At 43.2% G+C, this 21,212-nt stretch overlaps 2 protein-coding genes across 4 annotated transcripts in view; one reads left to right on the top strand and one right to left on the bottom strand.

The window, feature by feature from the left end:
- The window catches only part of LOC139762818 (uncharacterized), a 40,660-nt gene extending 31,920 nt beyond the window's left edge, over positions 1-8,740 (bottom strand). Inside the window, exon 1 of the mRNA XM_071687974.1 lies at positions 8,729-8,740. Within this exon, the coding sequence (XP_071544075.1) occupies positions 8,729-8,740 (12 nt within the window). The remainder of the gene's footprint in view (positions 1-8,728) is intronic.
- Positions 1,425-21,212, top strand: part of LOC139762764 (uncharacterized) — a 228,242-nt gene continuing 208,454 nt past the window's right edge. For 2 of the 3 annotated variants that reach the window (XM_071687881.1, XM_071687875.1), the window contains exons 1-2: positions 1,425-1,582; positions 8,828-9,374. The gene's annotated coding sequence lies outside the window, so the exon portion shown is untranslated. The other variant, XM_071687876.1, reaches the window with a different exon arrangement.

The following is a 21,212-nucleotide window of genomic DNA, read 5'->3' as shown; positions in this document are numbered from 1 at the left end:
AGTTTCATGCTTCAATTTTTTGGCGGGATTTCCATGTCCTTCCTGGGCACAAGCGTTTGTGGCTTTTAAAGAGATTTTGCGTTTCCTTTTTATGGTGTTCCAATGTTTTGCCATCGATATTCAAAAATGTATTCTTGCTCAAATGGAGACTTTCTCTAATCTTACGGTCAGTTTTATGTGATATAAATATTTATTGATAAAAAAAAAGCTTACAGTTTGATAATTGCTCTTAATTATTTGTGAGATACGAGGCGAAGAGAATAGGGTACACATACACAAGCACATGACACGCTCTGTGTTCAAGTTCTACCTAATTCAACCAAGATGGAAGAATGGAGTGAAATATGCTCCTAAGGGTCTGGGCCTGAACAAGCAGGTAGGTACGAGATTTGCAAGGGACAGTGAATTAGAGGGATGTGGTTTACAGATGACGTGTTGTCAGTGGTTTTGAACCAGGGTATATGTAACGGTCTGGGGAATGGCGGGAAATGTCAGTGGGTCTGGTTGTCGATTGGGGTTCTGGTTGCAATGCATTATACATGACTGATAGGGAGTGGATGTGAGCGAATATGAAGCCATTTCTTTTAATGTTTCTGGCGCTGTCTCGCTAACACAGAACTCAGGAAGTCAGCCACGTACACTGGCTGGAATCACGTCACGAAACATGGTGATGATTGGGCAATGCACGTAGTAGTAGGGTGTGGTGTTCAAAACTGGGTTGTTAGAGGGTTTTCTTTGGTGACAACTGTCCAGTAGGGTAAGTGGTGTTCAAGATTGGGTTGTTAGTGGGTATTCTTTGGCGACTGTCATGTCATTTCGGTGTGAACGAGTCTTCAATATAGTGTTTGCTGGAGTACTAGTGGGTGAAGTGTACGGCTAAAGTGAGCTTCTCATTTCCGTGGGTGGTTATCATAATGGCCAGTGCTGTAGCATTGAAATTAGGCGTTGCTTCATCCAGATCATGAAAATAGGCATACATCCATCTGACTGGGAATCTGTTCTTTATCAGTCATTTTTTCATCTTTCTTATTTAACCATGCACATTTAAGGTCCACGGACTCCTGCATTATACTTAAGCTGTATGTCTGTGTGTCTGTATGAGCGGATGTGGCCGTCGTAAAACCAGTCTTGATCAGCGGCAAATTCAGTGTACTGATATTCTTCCGGTTTTGTGATAGCTGGATAGTATTCTGAATACGAAATATCCGGAAATTTCCTGCCAAATCGGTAGTAAAATGATAAAGTAATTTAAGGCGTAGAATTCACTTGTCAACTGCTGTGATACGTTGTTTTTAACGGCTGACAAGAGCTAAGTATCTCTAAGCCATAATTCATGACATTCGCCAGTCATGAAAAGTACAAGAATCATTCAAATGAGGTTGGCAGGGAAGCGACCTTGAGGTAGTGGGAGGCGAGCGGTCATACGAGGCCATGGTTTTATTGATTGTTGGTACGCTCCTGCGCCTGCACAGTGTGCACCTCAGTCTTCACCGAAACACGACACCTTATCACAGCCGCCCACCGCGGATTATTTTGAGTTGACACGACTGAGGAAGATATCCGAGGCCCATCCAGGAGATAGGTGGGTGTCACGTGTTGTTGGGTGTTGTGGTGGGGCCTGGCTGATGTAGTTGGTCGAGCAACCGCGGATCAACAGTGGCGCTGCGGGGCTTGGCGGCAGTTTACTTGTGGATTCCTGGACTTTTCCACGAAAGTCTGTTATTGGATGTGATTTTTCCACTGTTTCGGGTAAGAGAAGGCGATGTCATTGACGTAGTCGGTGTTGTATGTATCCAGTAGTGCAAATCATGCAATATCAGTGGAAATAACAGTCACTAAATGACAAATTCCGGGTGTTGCTATTGCTGCTACTCACAATTTTTAGGGTTTCTTAAAAGTATGAACTAAATGGGACTGGAGGTGACAGATGAATACATCAGAATAAAAAAGATATAAAATGCGTTAAAATGTCAAAGGCTGTGTGATTCGGGGTGTGGAAATTTTCTGATTTAGAACGATTGTCATCTTGTAACACCTGAAAATTGCTGACACTCATGTATTCTCCCTCCTGTACATTCCCACCTGATATGATTTAGAGTCAAATATATTCAGTCGGGAAGAGTATATCATATAAATGTATTGTGGATGTTGTATAGGTTTCAGAGGGTTAATGGAAAAAATGACAGTTGGAATGCTAAGGTATAGTAGTAAGTTATGGTGAACTTGTATTAACTTCTACCCTTGGAATGAACAGGTGTGGCTGCCAGATGTACTGATAGGCTGGTTTGAGAAGCCAGGTGTGTTGATAGGGTGGGTGATTGGACAGCCAGGTGTGTTGACTGGCTGGGTGGGTGGGGCAGCCAGGTGTGGAGACTGGGTTGGTGAGGCATTCTGGTTTGTCGATTGGCTATACTTTATGGGCTGTTAGGCTGGATAGGGGAAGCCAGGTGTGCTTATAGGCCGGGTGATTTGGGCATTCAGGTGTATTCAGTATGAATAAAGTAGAAAGAAGTGTAAAAATGGTAGGATGGGATAGGATAGGTGTGATGGGAAGGAAATGGGAAACCTAATATCAACACCCCACATGGAATAAACTTGTTCATGGTAGTGGCATGTTGGGAGCCCCATGCACATCCCAGAGAATGTCACTAACTGGATTTGTACAAGACACCTTTCATAGCAAGAGCAAATATTGAAAATTAAATTTAAAAGGTGACACGGAGCGCACATCACACAAACCACATCAAAATTAATTAATTGGTAATAATAGTTTATTCGTAGCCCTCTTTATTTAGAAGCACACTTAATTAGAAGCTATTTCCAGAGCATGTTACATCATTAAATGCCATTGAAACGCACGAAAATGGTTTGTCACAGCTGACATCAGCTTGAAGTTTTCTGTGAAACTATGTGCCTGCCTCTTATGGTGGTCTGTTGTAGCGAGCTTGTAAAATGGACTTTCCGTAAACTTCCATCAGAGGGAAAACAAAGTTTATACACACATAGGATAAACAGTTTGAAGTCAGCCTTGCTAATGTTATTTAGCTAACCTCTTGCCTCATTAGCTTTCACATGCAATTTACTAGAGAAGTAGGAACTAGAGTGATCTGTTAATGATACAGCTTTGTAGATCCAAAATATAAATGTAAGCCAAGTAACTAAGATGGATGGTGATTGATTTATGGCAGTTCTAGACAACTCGAGACAGTTCGAGAAAATATTCATCATGGCTGACAGAGCGGCAAGTTAAGGGTTGAATGATTTACCCCACCTACCAGTGACTCTGGTTAAATGTTAATGTGAAAATTCTCGATTGTTTGACAAAATACACTCGGAGTAAGAAGCCCAAATTTACATTAATTCCAAAAATGAGAAAACTTTGCTTGTAACTGTAATGTAACTTTTTTTTTGCCGCTGTCTCCCGCGTTTGCGAGGTAGCGCAAGGAAACAGACGAAAGAAATGGCCCAACCCACCCCCATACACATGTATATACATACGTCCACACACGCAAATATACATACCTACACAGCTTTCCATGGTGTACCCCAGACGCTTCACATGCCTTGATTCAATCCACTGACAGCACGTCAACCCCGGTATACCACATCGCTCCAATTCACTCTATTCCTTGCCCTCCTTTCACCCTCCTGCATGTTCAGGCCCCGATCACACAAAATCTTTTTCACTCCATCTTTCCACCTCCAATTTGGTCTCCCTCTTCTCCTCGTTCCCTCCACCTCCGACACATATATCCTCTTGGTCAATCTTTCCTCACTCATTCTCTCCATGTGCCCAAACCATTTCAAAACACCCTCTTCTGCTCTCTCAACCACGCTCTTTTTATTTCCACACATCTCTCTTACCCTTACGTTACTTACTCGATCAAACCACCTCACACCACACATTGTCCTCAAACATCTCATTTCCAGCACATGCATCCTCCTGCGCACAACTCTATCCATAGCCCACGCCTCGCAACCATACAACATTGTTGGAACCACTATTCCTTCAAACATACCCATTTTTGCTTTCCGAGATAATGTTCTCGACTTCCACACATTCTTCAAGGCTCCCAGAATTTTCGCCCCCTCCCCCACCCTATGATCCACTTCCGCTTCCATGGTTCCATCCGCTGCCAGATCCACTCCCAGATATCTAAAACACTTCACTTCCTCCAGTTTTTCTCCATTCAAACTCACCTCCCAATTGACTTGACCCTCAACCCTACTGTACCTAATAACCTTGCTCTTATTCACATTTACTCTTAACTTTCTTCTTTCACACACTTTACCAAACTCAGTCACCAGCTTCTGCAGTTGATAGAGATGCTCTGTGGAAGGTATTAAGAATATATGGTGTGGGAGGCAAGTTGTTAGAAGCAGTGAAAAGTTTTTATCGAGGATGTAAGGCATGTGTACGTGTAGGAAGAGAGGAAAGTGATTGGTTCTCAGTGAATGTAGGTTTGCGGCAGGGGTGTGTGATGTCTCCATGGTTGTTTAATTTGTTTATGGATGGGGTTGTTAGGGAGGTGAATGCAAGAGTTTTGGAAAGAGGGGCAAGTATGAAGTCTGTTGGGGATGAGAGAGCTTGGGAAGTGAGTCAGTTGTTGTTCGCTGATGATACAGCGCTGGTGGCTGATTCATGTGAGAAACTGCAGCAGCTGTAATGTAACTATTTTATGATAAACCTGGTATAGAGTATCACTGCTACTAGGCTACAGGTACGTGTCATGAGGCATAAATGAATATATTACATTGTCACTGTTATATAGTAAACCTGCGAATGAGTATTATTAATACATGGGCTTCTGTGGTCGAATCGTGGACGTGGCAGTCTTTCCATACACAACCTAGCTGTTCATCCTCACTGCTGAGTTGTATGTAAATTAGTACCAGGCTTATATATATATATATATATATATATATATATATATATATATATATATATATATATATATATATATATATCGACGAGACAGGGTTCCCTTTCGTCAACAGACGATAATACAACCTTATGGAAGGTGACTTTTCTCTAATTATGTAGCCAGAGGCACACATACGCAATACACACATGTATATATGTATATTGAGATATAAAGAGAGAGCAAACGTATACGAAGTAGCTATCATTTGGACATCTTGTTAATCTTGCCGTGTCGGTTACCTCACAAAAAGAATAAAATCGTTGAATATCAAGAGTCCATTAATATATAGTTGAAGTCACCAAATCTGGTCAGCCAAAAGTCGTTCCTGAGTTCATTTGCTCTCCGATTTTTGCAAAAATAAAAAATGTGTAGGCAACATAAACGTGAATAATGGGTCTGAAATACATTACTACTCTCCGTCAGACATTTCTGCTAAGAGCGCCGTGGGAGGAAACACTCACTAGATATTGCACTCAGGTTTATGAGGAGTGTGAGTAGTTACATACCTCATTAGCCGACCCGGCTCTATGAGTTAGGTTACCGCAGTGCGTAACGTAGCACCGTCAACAGCCTCGCCAACAGATCCATAACTTCCTAGTCCCCCGGTCTCTCTCGGTCAGGGATGGCGGCCTCTGTTTACCTGGCTGGTGTGAGTTGTGGGGGTGCAGACACTTGTGTTACGGTCGTTTTCTGTCGTGATTCTCGTCTTTTTTTTTCATGAATTGGTTTCTGGCTGTGAAACGGTTAGTTTATTGGCTTTTTTTATTTTTTCTTTGCACGTTGTGTGGCCGTGAAACGGTGAGTTTATTGGCCGTTGGTTTTGAAGATTTGTAGCAGTTGGAGCTGTGAGTAATGACCGTTGTTTTAAAAAGAATAAATGGCGGTGAAGTTGTGAATTTATGTACCGTTCTTTTTGAACTTTTGTGGATCAGAAAAGGTGTTATTAATCGTTGCATTTTAACTTTATTGAACGTTGATTTTAAAGATTTAATGTGACAGGGTATATATATATATATATATATATATATATATATATATATATATATATATATATATATATATATATATTATATATATGGGGGTCCCGGGTTCGATCCTGGCTGTTGGAGGTTTGTGTATTATCAGAAGGTGCGCGTTCATATGCAGGGAGACCAAATTGGAGGTGGAAAGATGGAGTGAAAAAGATTTTGTGTGATCGGGGCCTGAACATGCAGGAGGGTGAAAGGAGGGCAAGGAATAGAGTGAATTGGAGCGATGTGGTATACCGGGGTTGACGTGCTGTCAGTGGATTGAAGCAAGGCATGTGAAGCGTCTGGGGTAAACCATGGAAAGCTGTGTAGGTATGTATATTTGCGTGTGTGGACGTATGTATATACATGTGTATGGGGGGGGGGGGGCATTTCTTTCGTCTGTTTCCTTGCGCTACCTCGCAAACGCGGGAGACAGCGACAAAGTATAATAAATAAATATATATATATATATATATATATATATATATATATATATATATATATATATATATATATATTATAAAACCGCTGTTTTCCGCGTCAGCGAGGTAGGGCCAGGAAACAGACGAAGAATGGCCCAACCACCCACCCACACACACACACACACACACACACACATATATATATATATATATATATATATATATATATATATATATATATATACACTCACATACACGCACATATACATACATATACATTTCAACGTATACATGCATACACATACACAGACATATACATGTATACTCATGTACGTATTCATGCTTGCTGCCTTCATCCATTTCGTCGTCACCCCATCACATGAAGTAGCGAGGTAGCGCCAGGAAGACAAAAAGGCCACATTTTACTTAATTCTAAGATTTTACGTAAAGCAATGCGTTTATTACCATTAGTATTTATCTCATTGTTGTTTGCTCAGTTTACATGTACATCACATAACTCAGTGAAATCGATTTAGGGTTTCAGTATTCAAAAAAAAAAAAAATCGTCTAGAGAATTACAGTATACTTAAAACTTTGAGTGACAAGTATGGTCTAGCTTCCTTTTTACTTTGTGAAAATGTCTTGAAAGTTGATGACGTGGTTTTGTATTGTTAGCCATTGTACTTGTAACAATGTATGGATTTTTTTTTTTGTTGTTTCAAAAGAACGTTTGTTAGGCATGTTATTTCTGTAAGGGGGCAGTGTTTGTCAATAGTATGAAAATTATTTTGACAAAGAATTATCAAAATGCCTTGTAAGAAGTTTTCATCAAGGGTGTAAGGTGTGTGTGCGAGTAGGAAAAGAGGAAAGTAAGTGGTTCCAGGTGAAGGATGGTCTGCGGCAAGGGTGTGTGATGTCATCATGGCTGTTTAAACTTTAATTTGCCTATGGATTTGATGGTAAGGGAGGTTGTTGCGAATCTTTGGCGAGAGGGTCAAGTACGCAGTCTGTAGGGAATGAAAGAGCATGGAGAGTGAGTCAGTTGTTTCCGGATGATATAGCTACTGGTGGAAGACTCGAGTGAGAAACTAGATGCTGGTGACAGTTTTGAAGAGTGTGTGAAAGGAGGAAGTTAAGAGGAGATGTGAATAAACAAGAGGTTATTAGGTTTAGCAGAGTTAAAGTTAGTTTGGGGTGTGAGTTTGAATGGAGAAAAATTAGAGGAAGTGAAGTGTTTTAGATACTTGTTAAGTGGGCATGGCAGCGAATGTAACCATGGGAGCGGCATTGACTGACAGAGTGGGTGATGGGGGGGCCGGGGGCGAAAGTTCTGGGAGCACAGGGGAATGTGAGGAAAGAGATCGTTATCTGGGTGGGCAAAAATTGATATGTTTGAAAGTATAGTAGTCCCCAACAATATTATATCGCTGCAAAGTGTGGCCTATAGATGAGGATGAGTTGGAAATGAAATGTTTGAGGACAATTTTTGGTGTGAGGTGGTTTGATCGGGTGGGGTAATGAAAGGGTAAGAGAAACGTTTGGTAATAAGAAGAGTATGGTTGAGAGAACTGAAGAGGATGTGCTGAAATGATTTGGACATATGGAGAGGAGTGAGGAAAAGTTGAACGAGGAAGATATATATATCTCAGAATTTGAAAAGACAAAGAGCAAACCAAACTGGAGATGGAAGGATGGTGTGAAACAATTTTGAGTAATCGGGGCCACATCATGCGAGAGGATAAAATGCGTGTACGGGATAGAGTGAATTGGAACGTTGTGATGTACAGGGGTCAACCTGCTGTCAGTGGACTGAACCCGGGTATGTGAAGCGCCCGGGGTAGGCCACGGAAAGGTCTGTGGAACCTGGTTGTGGATAGGGAGTTACGGTTTAGGTGCATTACACATGACAGCTAGAGATTAGCCGTAAGCGAATGTGGTCTTTCTTCATCTGTTCCTGGCGTTACCATGCTGTCGCGGGAAACGGCGATCAAGTATGGAAAAAAAAGAATGCAAAGTTTTTCGTTGTATGTAGAGTTGTTTGACGAGCGTATGATGCATGGGCCAACCTTCATAATGAGGGGAATGGGGACCTTCTTGCTATGGCCATTACAAAGTATTTACTGTATGTAACCACTGTTTAACCCAAAGAGTACGAGGGTACGAACGTTGAGGACAATACGACTGTTGGTTAGGATGGCTAGGTGTTTACGTAACCCTTAAAGATCTGATGAAGGGCTAGGCTGTCATACTCATGGGACACACCTCTGTGTTCGATGGTTTAGTAGATATGTGGAAGGAACGGGAAGTGATTGTGCATTTGCCGTTGCTCTTATGTTTGCCTGGCTGGGTGAAAGACTGCTATTGTTCTTACCATACCAGCCATGGTTCCTTTTTGTGGTGGGGTGGAGGGGACGCGGATGGAAAACTGTTGACCAGACTACAACTAAGCCATTTATTCATTTTGTTCCAGATGCCCACAGATGTGAGGAAGCAGTTTGTGTCAGTATCCCAAAGACAAACTCCCGTGAGTCGTATTATGATGTGAAAGGTAACGAGTGACCAGAAACACCGCCCACGCCATACAGAAACTTATGGTGAAACTTTGGAAAACAGTGAGGTTTGGAGAAAGACGAAATTTTGAATAAGTGAAGGAGTCCTAGTTGGACTCATCCGGAAGCGTTCGTGGACTTGAACACCTCCGGGTGTGCTAAGACTTTAGTGCGGGTGTTGTCGTACTTATTTACACCTACAGTGCGACAGGACTTCGGGTACTAGGATACTAGCTAGAGTGAGGAGTCCTGCACACTAAGCTGCAGGAACCCTGGCGTCAGAATTTCTGAACCCGTCAGGGAAGGGGGAAAGGATCGTGAGGCGAGGCGACCACACGAGGGTGGCGCGGTTAAGGCGGGAGACCACGGCCAAGGAGGGCAACACCAGCTCCCTGGCAGCGCTCCTCGCCCCGCCCCTCGCCACGATCTCCTTCCTCCGTCGCAAGCTTCTCCCTCTCCGGGCCATAGGTGAGTGTTCCCCCAGGGTGGTGGTTGGCAGGCACACACACACACCTGGATAGGTGCCTCCACTTCCCTTTAAGACTTTGACCCTCTTTTCCTGACTTTTAGCCAAATTACTTAGGCTTTTTTATTCCTCACTTATCTCTGTTCTGAGGAGGTGACGTTCTGCGTTGGGAAGCAGCCAGCCAGGCAGGTGATCACCACTCATTTTACTAGTCATTCAAGGTCTTTTTTCCCGACATAAAACCGTTTTTTTTCCTAACCTGTCTATCCTATCATGAACCAAAAACAATCTTATTTTCCACCGTGATTTAGTTTATGTTATTTTTTACTAATGATAATTTAAGAATCATAAAAAAGATGTATGAGGAAAATTTAAAGGAATTACATCAATTTCAATGAATTTATGTTTGTCAATGGTGGGGTGAGAGGGTAGACAGTTGCCTTGTATGGTACTGATAGCCTCAGTTTAGCTGAGAGGCTGCTGAAAGTTTTTTTTGTAATTTTGATTTTGATAAGCATGGCGGACATAACAGCACGTCATATGAAACACGACATGCCACACGAAGATACGTCACATGGAAAATACCAGACACATGATTATTCCTGCAAATTTCCCAATATTCTGACGAAATACATGCAATGGTTTTATTTATGAGGGGTTGGGGGTATCCCCTCCCCCTCTCTCAGCCACGGTCAATGGGAGAGGAGGAATGTGTGTGGGGAAAAGTGAGGTTTTTCGTCCTGGATGATTTTTCTCCGTAATTTTAATAACTTACGAGCACGACAGTATTCGCCCCTGACCCTTGATGTGTAAGGCCAGGCCTTAATAACCAAGGGTTGATACCGTCGTGCTCAAAGGGTGATCGAAACATGTACCTTCGCTTCCAGTTAGTCGGATGGGTAACGCACACTGGATAAAGGGTTACTGTGGCAAGTACATGAATTACTGAAAACACGTCGGACCAGCCTTGTCTGGTTCCCCTCCAGGGTAAACCAGGGAAAAATCATTAAGCTCCCGCGGGCATCGCCCACAAAAAGACCAACAGTAGATTGAAATAAACGTCCTTAGAATGGAGGAGTATAATGGATTCCTAGTGTATTATAACGTGAATATTAGTACAAAAAATATTCAATCTTTTTTTTTTAGATGATAATAAAATATTACTTTTTAACTCTTCCATAGAAAATGCTGCAGATTCATAGTGTCAGCTAGCAGGAAGCAGGAAATTTAAGTAATATACTATACGAATGTGGAGTCAGCAGAGCTAAAAGCCATAAAGTCTTGCAAAAGATGGCCTGCAGCTTGTTTGTTGGGCGTCACATGTAGGGAAATATCCTCTGCCATTATATAGAGTTACATCCTTTTGTTGTTTTATTACTTCACCGTTGCAGGGAAGGAATATGACGTAGATGTAAGAGTAAAGCACGTATCTAGTTCGTGTCTTCCCTTACCGTTGTAAATCTCATACGCCCGCCACCAACGCGCGCTCCACAGCCGTCGCATGGAAAAGCCCCACTTGGTTCTCCAGTGGAAAACATTCCTTCCCATGACTTCTATTTTGCGCTTCGTTACCCTGGGTGATGGTGAAAAATTTCACTACTGTCAGTTTCCCCTCCTGGGGCTGTCCTAGGCGACTCCCGCGCCCTCAAAACCGGATTACATGGGTTATGGCCGCCATTCGCTGTCCATTTTACATTGTTACTTTTTTTTTAATGTATTCCGCCCGGCATTCCCTGCTCGCCATCCCACTAATTGCCTCACCCGGTGACCATCCTCTTCCCTTCTTTTTTTCAATACCCTCAGATGCTGTATCTCACGTATAGAACAGATGCAAGCCGACTACATCCCCCGCCACTCGCTAACAAGCTTGGACGTTATCAAACCTGCTCGTGTATTTCCAGTCACTGGCTTCTTAACATCTAGTTCTTGTTTACTGATTTCCTTTTTTTTTTTTCCTCTTCTACCAACATCCCTGTCTAAACGGCTGCACTATGCATATCCTCCCCCCTCCCTAAACACTAAGTCTTTTATCCCTCTTGCACTAGGAACTTCCCTCTAAGTTTTACTTTTCAAGCAGCATCTCCTTAAGATCCCCTCACTGCTTGTATACTGTAAACACTTGTATATCTGTGCCGTCCGTCGGCAGAAAAATATAAAAATGACCTGATGGTCGTAACGAGTTGTCTGCTGGACCGTAATAGTGTCCTAGTCTCTTATGACATAGAGATGTTTTTAACTTGATTGTTCAGACGGCGGGCTTATGTGGCCATACAGTCGAAAGGGTAGATGTACAAGTTCCACCTGCCTATATATATATATATATATATATATATATATATATATATATATATATATATATATATATATATATATATATCCAGTCTGCCTGGGGTTTATAAATAAGGCACCAAAAATACGTATCCAGGTAACACCTTCACACCACTAAAACCTATTATATACTTATGTACATACTATATTTTTAGACTTCCCTGTCCAAGTCCATTTTACTTCGAACAATCATATATATATATATATATATATATATATATATATATATATATATATATATATATATATATATATATATATATGAGGTTAGGTAGCCTCGCCTGTAGCGTTCAGTGGAATGTTCCAACAGTTGTAGGTGGCGGATGCACATATGTTGCCATTGGTTACGTCGAACCCCACCCCCGTCCCTGTTCCAATTATGTATCGGTAATTTACTTCTCGAACATGACGGAACGACCTCCTTGAGGATGACAGTGCGACCCTCGGGGTATACTGAAGTTTCAGCTTCATCTCTCCTTTAGCCGTGGCACCTGCATGTTTTGATGGAGGAAACCAGCCACTTGCATACCCTCATATGTGACTGTGACCCAACATAATGGCACTACGGAACATAGGTCACGCTTCGTTATTGCTCTTCGTCCTCTACGATTACTATATTGTGTTCAAAAACCCCACTCTAAGTCTATTCTTTCCTGTCTATTATTGCCATATATCTGTTCCAGACTTGCTTCTGAGTCGACTCGCATGTTGATAGACCATGGATGCAGTTCGTGATGTTATTTAGAAACCTGCCTGTGGGTTTGAGAGTTATATGTTTAGAAGTGCCGTCAACATTACCTCCAACCCCATTTTTATTACCCACATCTATTTCCCCAGAAGTAGACCCTCCTCTGACCTTAACTACCTCACACTTCCCAAATGCTCCTTCCCTAAACTACCTTACACTTCCCTTCCCAGACTCTCCTTACCTTAGCTACCTCACACTTCCCTTCCCAAATGTTCCTTACCTTAGCTACCTCACACTTCCCTTCCCAAATGCCCCTTACCTTAGCTTCCTCTCTTCCCTTCCCAAACGCTCATTACCTTAGCATCCTCACACTTGCCTTCCCAAATGCCCCTTACCTTAGCTACCTCACACTTCCCTTCCCAAACGCTCCTTACCTATCTCACTTCTCTTCCCAAATGCCCCTTACCTTAGCTACCTCATACTGTCCTTCCTAAACGCTCCTTACCCTAGCCAACTCACGTTTCCCTTTCCAGACTCTCCTTGCCCTACCAACCTCACACTTTCCCTCCCAAATGCTCCTTGCCTTAGCTGCCTCATACTTCCCCTCCCAAACGCTACAAAAGATTTTAAATGTCCACTATTGTTGACTTGTTCTGTTTACCTTGGCTTTGAAAGCTGCCGCTGGAACGTTCTGGAACACACCAGCCTTGATTTAGGGTCGTGCTGTAGTTTCTGCGTGTCCTTTGCACTTCCTTTTGATGGCGCGAGAGGAAACTTTTCATAAATTAGTGTGAGGCGAGGTTTTAACGAACACACACACACTCCCGGGTCGGCAGGTGGTCCTGGGCCATACCGTCGCTCGCTGTGCCCTCGACTCGGGTGGTTTTCGACTCTTCTTGCACCGGTTGACGGCTTCCCCGTCAGTGTAGCTGACATTACCATGTTTCACCCCCACACGTCAAGACCACTTTGGTGGATCTCTCTCTCTCTCTCTCTCTCTCTCTCTCTCTCTCTCTCTCTCTCTCTCTCTCTCTCTGAGCGTTTCACTTGTTTCTAGCCTTACACTTGGCTGGTCATATGAGGCTTGTAATGTTCTCCCTCCCTCCTTGTAGCTGGGGGGAGAGAGGTTGAGGGGTCACGGGGGGTGGGAGGGGGGGGGGTCCGGTGTCGCTCCTGTTGCAACAAAAATACGAGAAAAATAGCGAGCCATACTTGGCATGTGTTGTGTAGCACTTACTGCCCACTCGGGGGGGCTTGCCTGGTGCTGGCAAAGGCCTCGAGGCTTCACTTTTGGCCTTTTTTTTTTTTCCCCCGCCGCCCCTCCTCCGTCTCCAACACCATAACCTTTGGTGTTAACGATAACCTTTGGTGCTAGATGAAGAGCGGCGCTCGCCTCCCTCTTACCTCCCCCAGGTCGGTGTCCCGCCACTGTATTTGTCGTGTATGATATTTCCATGTAATCCCTTGGGCAGGACGGCACGACCCTTGAGCACGACGATACGACCTTTAAGCACGACGGCACGACCCTTCAGCAGGACGGCACGACCTTTGAGCAGGACGGCACGACCCTTGAGCACGACGCACGACCCTTGAGCACGACGCATGACCCTTGAGCACGACGATACGACCTTAAAGCAGGACGGCACGACCCTTGAGCACGACGCACGACCCTTGAGCACGACGATACGACCTTTAAGCACGACGGCATGACCCTTGAGCACGATGGCACAACCCTTGAGCACGACGATACGACCTTTAAGCACGACGGCACGACCCTTGAGCACGACGCACGACCCTTGAGCACGACGATACGACCTTTAAGCACGACGGCATGACTCTTGAGCACGATGGCACAACCCTTGAGCACGACGATACGACCTTTAAGCACGACGGCATGACCCTTGAGCACGATGGCACGATCCTTGAGCCCTACGGCACGACTCTTGAGCACGATGGTGCTACCCTTGGGTATAATGACATGACCCCTTGACCTGACCTCTCAGGTTAAGGTGACAGACCACGTTATAAAACTCAAGAGTTTATATTGTCGTACTCAAGCGTAATACTGTAGTACTCAAAGGTCGCACCATCGCGCAATTAAAATTTGTCCCGTCGTACTCAAAGGTCGTACCGTCGTGCTCAAAGGTCGTTCCGTCGTGCTCAAAAGTCGTCCAGTCGTGCTCAAAGGTCGTCCCGTTGTGTTCAAAGGTCGTCCCGTCGTGCTCAAAGGTCGTCCCGTCGTGCTCAAAGGTCGTCCCGTCGTGCTCAAGGGTCGTCACGTCGTGCTCAAAGGTCGTCCCGTCGTGTTCAAAGGTCGTCCCTCGTCCCGTCATGCTCAAAGGTCGTCCCGTCGTGCTCAAAGGTCGTCCCTCGTCCTGTCGTGCTCAAAGGTCGTCCCTCGTCCCGTCATGCTCAAAGGTCGTCCCGTCGTGCTCAAGGCGTTAATTCAACGAGAGACATAAGTAGTGTTAAGCTGGGGTAAGCTTGCATTACAGTCGGGTCACAGCGCGTCATTAAGCGTGGAGACGCCACGGAGGGAAAAGGTCAGGGGTGACAACGATTCTTTTCAGCCCCGACGTCGCTGTGTGTGTGTGTGTGTGTGTGTGTGTGTCCCTGCTGGGAGCAAATGAGGCGCAAGCAGGAGGTGGTGACCTCCCTTACCCCAGCAGGGCAATAAGCAGGCACGACATCCCCTTAGGGAAGGGAGGTGAAGATACGCAGATGTAATACGCGGTCGGGGAAACATACCTGGGCATGCCACGCCAGTTATGTGGGGTTGATGAAGGCGTCATCTGCCAGCTCGCTTGCGGTAAAACCTCTTGCTCGTAAATTCGCCATTTTCTAAATCATGAAGTGGAAAATTGGTTCGTGTATTGCTGGTTTTTGAATTGGTAGGACGCGCCTGCGCGGTGAATTGGCTAACGATATGCCCGTATCACCATTGTAATTGTTCCTTTTTTTTTGATGGTGCACCAGGCCATCTGTTCAGATGGGTATTTAAACGAAGATATCACTGTACGTGTGTCATTTCGTTAAACATATTGGTTCGTTATTGTTAACGAGTGTCGTCAGCGTGAGCACCAAACACACACACACACACACACACACACACGTTCGGAAGCAACTCCACGCGCCTCGGCACAAATTAGAAATTGCATATCGTTATGTGTAATATCAAAGAGAAAGAAAGTCTTTCATGTCACTCGCTGTAGTGGAGTTGGAGTAAATTACAGCGGTTGTGTTGGAGATGATGGAGGAGCTAATGATGGTGGAGGTAGTCGGAGTAAATGGTGGTGATGGTGTTAATGGTGGGCTTGCGAATAAATGATGATGATGGTGGTAAAGAGTAAATGATTTACTCGATTCCTGTGGGAGTTAGGGAGCATGACGGTACGACCCTTGAGCACGAGAGTACGACTTTATGTAGGGTATGTTGGCCTAGACTTTGACCTGACCCCTTATGGGATGAATGGCGTGTTGGATATCTGCTTGGCGTGTTGCAGAGTTGCATGGTGTGTTTTACAGTTGCATGGTGTGTTGTACAGTTGCATGGGGTGTTGCAGAGGTAACTGATGTGCTGTAAAGTTGCATGGTGTATTGTACGGTTGCCTGATGTGTTATACAATTGCAGGGTTTGTTGTGCAGTTGCACAGAGTGTTGCAGAGTTGTATGGTATGTTGTACAGTTGTATGGTATGGTATGTTGCATGAAGTATTGTACAGATGCATGGTGATGTACAGCTGCCGAATATGTTGTACATCTGCCTGATGTGCTGTACAGTTGCACGATGGTTGCGTTTGTCTTGGTTAGATGGCTTGGCTATAATGATGATATATATATATATATATATATATATATATATATATATATATATATATATATATATATATATATATATATATATATATATATATATATATATTTGGGACGTATCAAAGTATTGTAGAGAAGTATTTCATTAGGGTTGTCAGCTAGATGCCATGAAATACCTGACATATGTGTTATATGAAAGGAATTTCACAATGCCTCACACTTCTTTGTAGTGAATTAATATTACGCATGCTACTAGAATAACATTATTTGCATATATATATATATATATATATATATATATATATATATATATATATATATATATATAGTCTTATTACGAAACCATCCCGATTTGATAACCGGCGCGTCAGTTCGCGAGTGGAGTAATAAAAAAGATTAGCAGAAATTAACAATTGATTAAAAATACTTCATCGCCCGGCTCACGGCTTTGTTTTTAACGTAGTTCGAAGCTTCATTCATGATAGGCTTTGAAGCTTTTATTATCTTGAGCTGCCATCATTTTGGGCCATCAACGAGACTCGGATCATTTTGGGCTTTCGAATCAACGATCATTTGTAAGTTATTTGCGGCCGGACGTAATCCAAATAAAGCCACCACTTCCTTTGGTCCCCGCCCGGTGGACGTGGCTGGCTTCCAGAGCGCTGCGGGAGCCCCGAGTGTGTGTCCATAACCTACACGGCAGACAAGCCTCCCCACACTAGGGGTGCAAACATGGGCATGGTCGCCTTGCATCCCAGTAACAACACACTTGGCGAACACACCCACCCACTTGGTACAGCCACGGTGACGGCCACACTCAACAGACATAGAATAAAAGACTGGAAAGTAAAATTAGGAATAAATTTACGATTGTGGCTGTACGGGGGAGTGAAATCTAGCTACACACACACACACACACACACACACACACACACACACGGGCACAGTATAACAGGATCACGCGCCAGAAGACCCGTGAAAAACCCTGGCCCACACACACACACACACACACACACACACACACACACACACACTTTAACAGGATGAAGCTTCGAGGGTGGAAGGTATTGGTCCTGCCACCTCTGGGAGAGGCTCACATTAACCCTGGTAAAGGTTAATGTCCTCTACCAATACTAACCTACTCCACGACACACACACAGACACATACACACACACACACTAATGACACATGCTGAAACTACATCCGGGTAAAAAATGGATAAGGCTCTAAGTTTGGTCGGTAATGGCTAATACCCCTACATGGTGGACAATAACCATTAACATTAAAGACTTATGATAAAACCAAATGGATAAAATGCTTAAAAAAAAAAGAACATTTCCAAAAAAAAATGTCAGAAGCTATTTCCCGCGTTAGCGAGGTAGCGTTAAGAACAGAGGACTGAGCCTTTGAGGGAATATCCTCACTTGGCCCCCTTCTCTGTTCCTTCTTTTGGGAAATTACTGTCCCCATTCCAACGTCGATACATCCAATGAACTGATGCTTTACTTAACTGCGCCAACGTCCTTCGTTAACCAAGTAGTATCATCACTACACACTCAACTCTCGTCTGCCAGGTGTGTATATATGAGGCATCCAGCACTCGTCTCACACCATCCCTGCATCATACCCTACGTCCTACAGCATACATCTATACATTCTTGTAGCCATCCCATTTATCTACTATACCTTCTCTTCTCCGCTCTTCATTTTTACCCTAAGTTGTCATTTCGGTTAAAAAAAAAAAAAGAGGGAAGGGAACACTTCAAATTCAAGATCAGGAGAGAAATAAAAGAACTGTACAATGAATAAAACAGAAAAAAAGAAAGGATATGGAATGTCTGCCATTTGAACTCGTACTGGGCTCAGGGTAAATGGAACGGACAGTTTTAATGAGGAAATTAGACCAGCAGTCCTGACACGCTGTGTGTAATTCAGCTCCGTCTGTATACATGAATAAATGAATACGTTATTATTATTACAGTTATAAATATGCATTATTCCCCAGGACTATTTTTATATAGTGCTACTGCAGCTTTGAGGCTGCACTGCAATTAGGAGCAGGGAAATTATAGATCCTTTGTGGAGTAAGAGTTTCCTCAGCTAGATTATTTATGTCCGTCCATTGTCAATGATAAAGTCTCGCCGAAGCAGACATGAAGGCCAAGTTCGGATATATATATATATATATATATATATATATATATATATATATATATATATATATATATATATATATATATATATATATACAGGGAACAAGTAGGAAATCAAGGAGGCGTTAGAGGATGAAGTGTAGGACGCTCTGAGTACTGAGAGCCAGATCATGAAGGAAGTGTGGCATTCAAGGGGCGAGGTGGTATACAGGGGGCGACGCGCTGACTGTGGGCTGAACTAAGACTTAGGAAGCAGTTAGGGAAAACAATGAAAAGGTCTGTGGGACTTACAGGTATATAGGAAGCTTTGGTTTTGTGGCATTATACATGACAACACAGAGGGTGTGAGCAAATCAGGTTATTTCTTTGTCTATTCCTGTTGCTCTCATATATATATATATATATATATATATATATATATATATATATATATATATATATATATATATATATATATATATATATATATATATATATATAATAACAAGTAGTGGTGATGTGAGAAGGAGATGGAGTGAGTATTTTGAAGGTTTGTTGAATGTGTTTGATGATAGAGTGGCTGATATAGGGTGTTTTGGTCGAGGTGGTGTGCAAAGTGAGAGGGTTAGGGAAAATGATTTGGTAAACAGAGAAGAGGTAGTGAAAGCTTTGCGGAAGATGAAAGCCGGCAAGGCAGCAGGTTTGGATGGTATTGCAGTGGAATTTATTAAAAAGGGGGGTGACTGTATTGTTGACTGGTTGGTAAGGTTATTTAATGTATGTATGACTCATGGTGAGGTGCCTGAGGATTGGCGGAATGCGTGCATAGTGCCATTGTACAAAGGCAAAGGGGATAAGAGTGAGTGCTCAAATTACAGAGGTATAAGTTTGTTGAGTATTCCTGGTAAATTATATGGGAGGGTATTGATTGAGAGGGTGAAGGCATGTACAGAGCATCAGATTGGGGAAGAGCAGTGTGGTTTCAGAAGTGGTAGAGGATGTGTGGATCAGGTGTTTGCTTTGAAGAATGTATGTGAGAAATACTTAGAAAAGCAAATGGATTTGTATGTAGCATTTATGGATCTGGAGAAGGCATATGATAGAGTTGATAGAGATGCTCTGTGGAAGGTATTAAGAATATATGGTGTGGGAGGAAAGTTGTTAGAAGCAGTGAAAAGTTTTTATCGAGGATGTAAGGCATGTGTACGTGTAGGAAGAGAGGAATGTGATTGGTTCTCAGTGAATGTAGGTTTGCGGCAGGGGTGTGTGATGTCTCCATGGTTGTTTAATTTGTTTATGGATGGTGTTGTTAGGGAGGTAAATGCAAGAGTTTTGGAAAGAGGGGCAAGTATGAAGTCTGTTGGGGATGAGAGAGCTTGGGAAGTGAGTCAGTTGTTGTTCGCTGATGATACAGCGCTGGTGGCTGATTCATGTGAGAAACTGCAGAAGCTGGTGACTGAGTTTGGAAAAGTGTGTGGAAGAAGAAAGTTAAGAGTAAATGTGAATAAGAGCAAGGTTATTAGGTACAGTAGGGTTGAGGGTCAAGTCAATTGGGAGATGAGTTTGAATGGAGAAAAACTGGAGGAAGTGAAGTGTTTTAGATATCTGGGAGTGGATCTGGCAGCGGATGGAACCATGGAAGCGGAAGTGGATCATAGGGTGGGGGAGGGGGCGAAAATCCTGGGGGCCTTGAAGAATGTGTGGAAGTCGAGAACATTATCTCGGAAAGCAAAAATGGGTATGTTTGAAGGAATAGTGGTTCCAACAATGTTGTATGGTTGCGAGGCGTGGGCTATGGATAGAGTTGTGCGCAGGAGGATGGATGTGCTGGAAATGAGATGTTTGAGGACAATGTGTGGTGTGAGGTGGTTTGATCGAGTGAGTATCGTAAGGGTAAGAGAGATGTGTGGAAATAAAAAGAGCGTGGTTGAGAGAGCAGAAGAGGGTGTTTTGAAGTGGTTTGGGCACATGGAGAGGATGAGTGAGGAAAGATTGACCAAGAGGATATATGTGTCGGAGGTGGAGGGAACAAGGAGAAGAGGGAGACCAAATTGGAGGTGGAAAGATGGAGTGAAAAAGATTTTGTGTGATCGGGGCCTGAACATGCAGGAGGGTGAAAGGAGGGCAAGGAATAGAGTGAATTGTAGCGATGTGGTATACCGGGGTTGACGTGCTGTCAGTGGATTGAATCAAGGCATGTGAAGCGTCTGGGGTAAACCATGGAAAGCTGTGTAGGTATGTATATTTGCGTGTGTGGACGTATGTATATACATGTGTATGGGGGGGGGGTTGGGCCATTTCTTTCGTCTGTTTCCTTGCGCTACCTCGCAAACGCGGGAGACAGCGACAAAGTATAATATAAATATATATATATATATATATATATATATATATATATATATATATATATATATATAAAGGTGGAATCGCACTTTAGTAGTTCATACAATTATATTTGATAAATAATTTTTCTATACATGTGGCACATGTTTCGTGGAGACAGTCCACCTCATCAGGTGTCAGTACTCAACAAAGTTATTCAAATCCCAACATCACACTTGATTCCCGCCGTCCAACACCAGTCTTTATAGACCAAGCACTGTCTGTTTTGTCTGGCCATAACCGATGTAAGGCAGAGTGAATAAGAGGGGGTCACGTGGAGGGGGTTGACCTGGGTAGTTGGGTGTGTCTTGAACAATTTTTTTTTTTTGTTTTCGTATTTTTTCAATTCTCATCATGTGTTGGTTAATGCTAGGATGGGCTTTGAAGTTGCCTGTAGACGAATTAAAGTTATTAGCATTAGCAATTAAGTTCTTAGTATCAGCAATAAAGGCATTTAGTGACGTTGCGTGTGGCTTTAATCAGCAAAGGGGTATAA

Source organism: Panulirus ornatus, chromosome 44, assembly GCF_036320965.1.
Source record: "Panulirus ornatus isolate Po-2019 chromosome 44, ASM3632096v1, whole genome shotgun sequence".
NCBI classification, from domain to species: Eukaryota; Metazoa; Arthropoda; class Malacostraca; order Decapoda; family Palinuridae; genus Panulirus; species Panulirus ornatus.
This window is presented reverse-complemented; position numbering and strand designations above follow the sequence as displayed.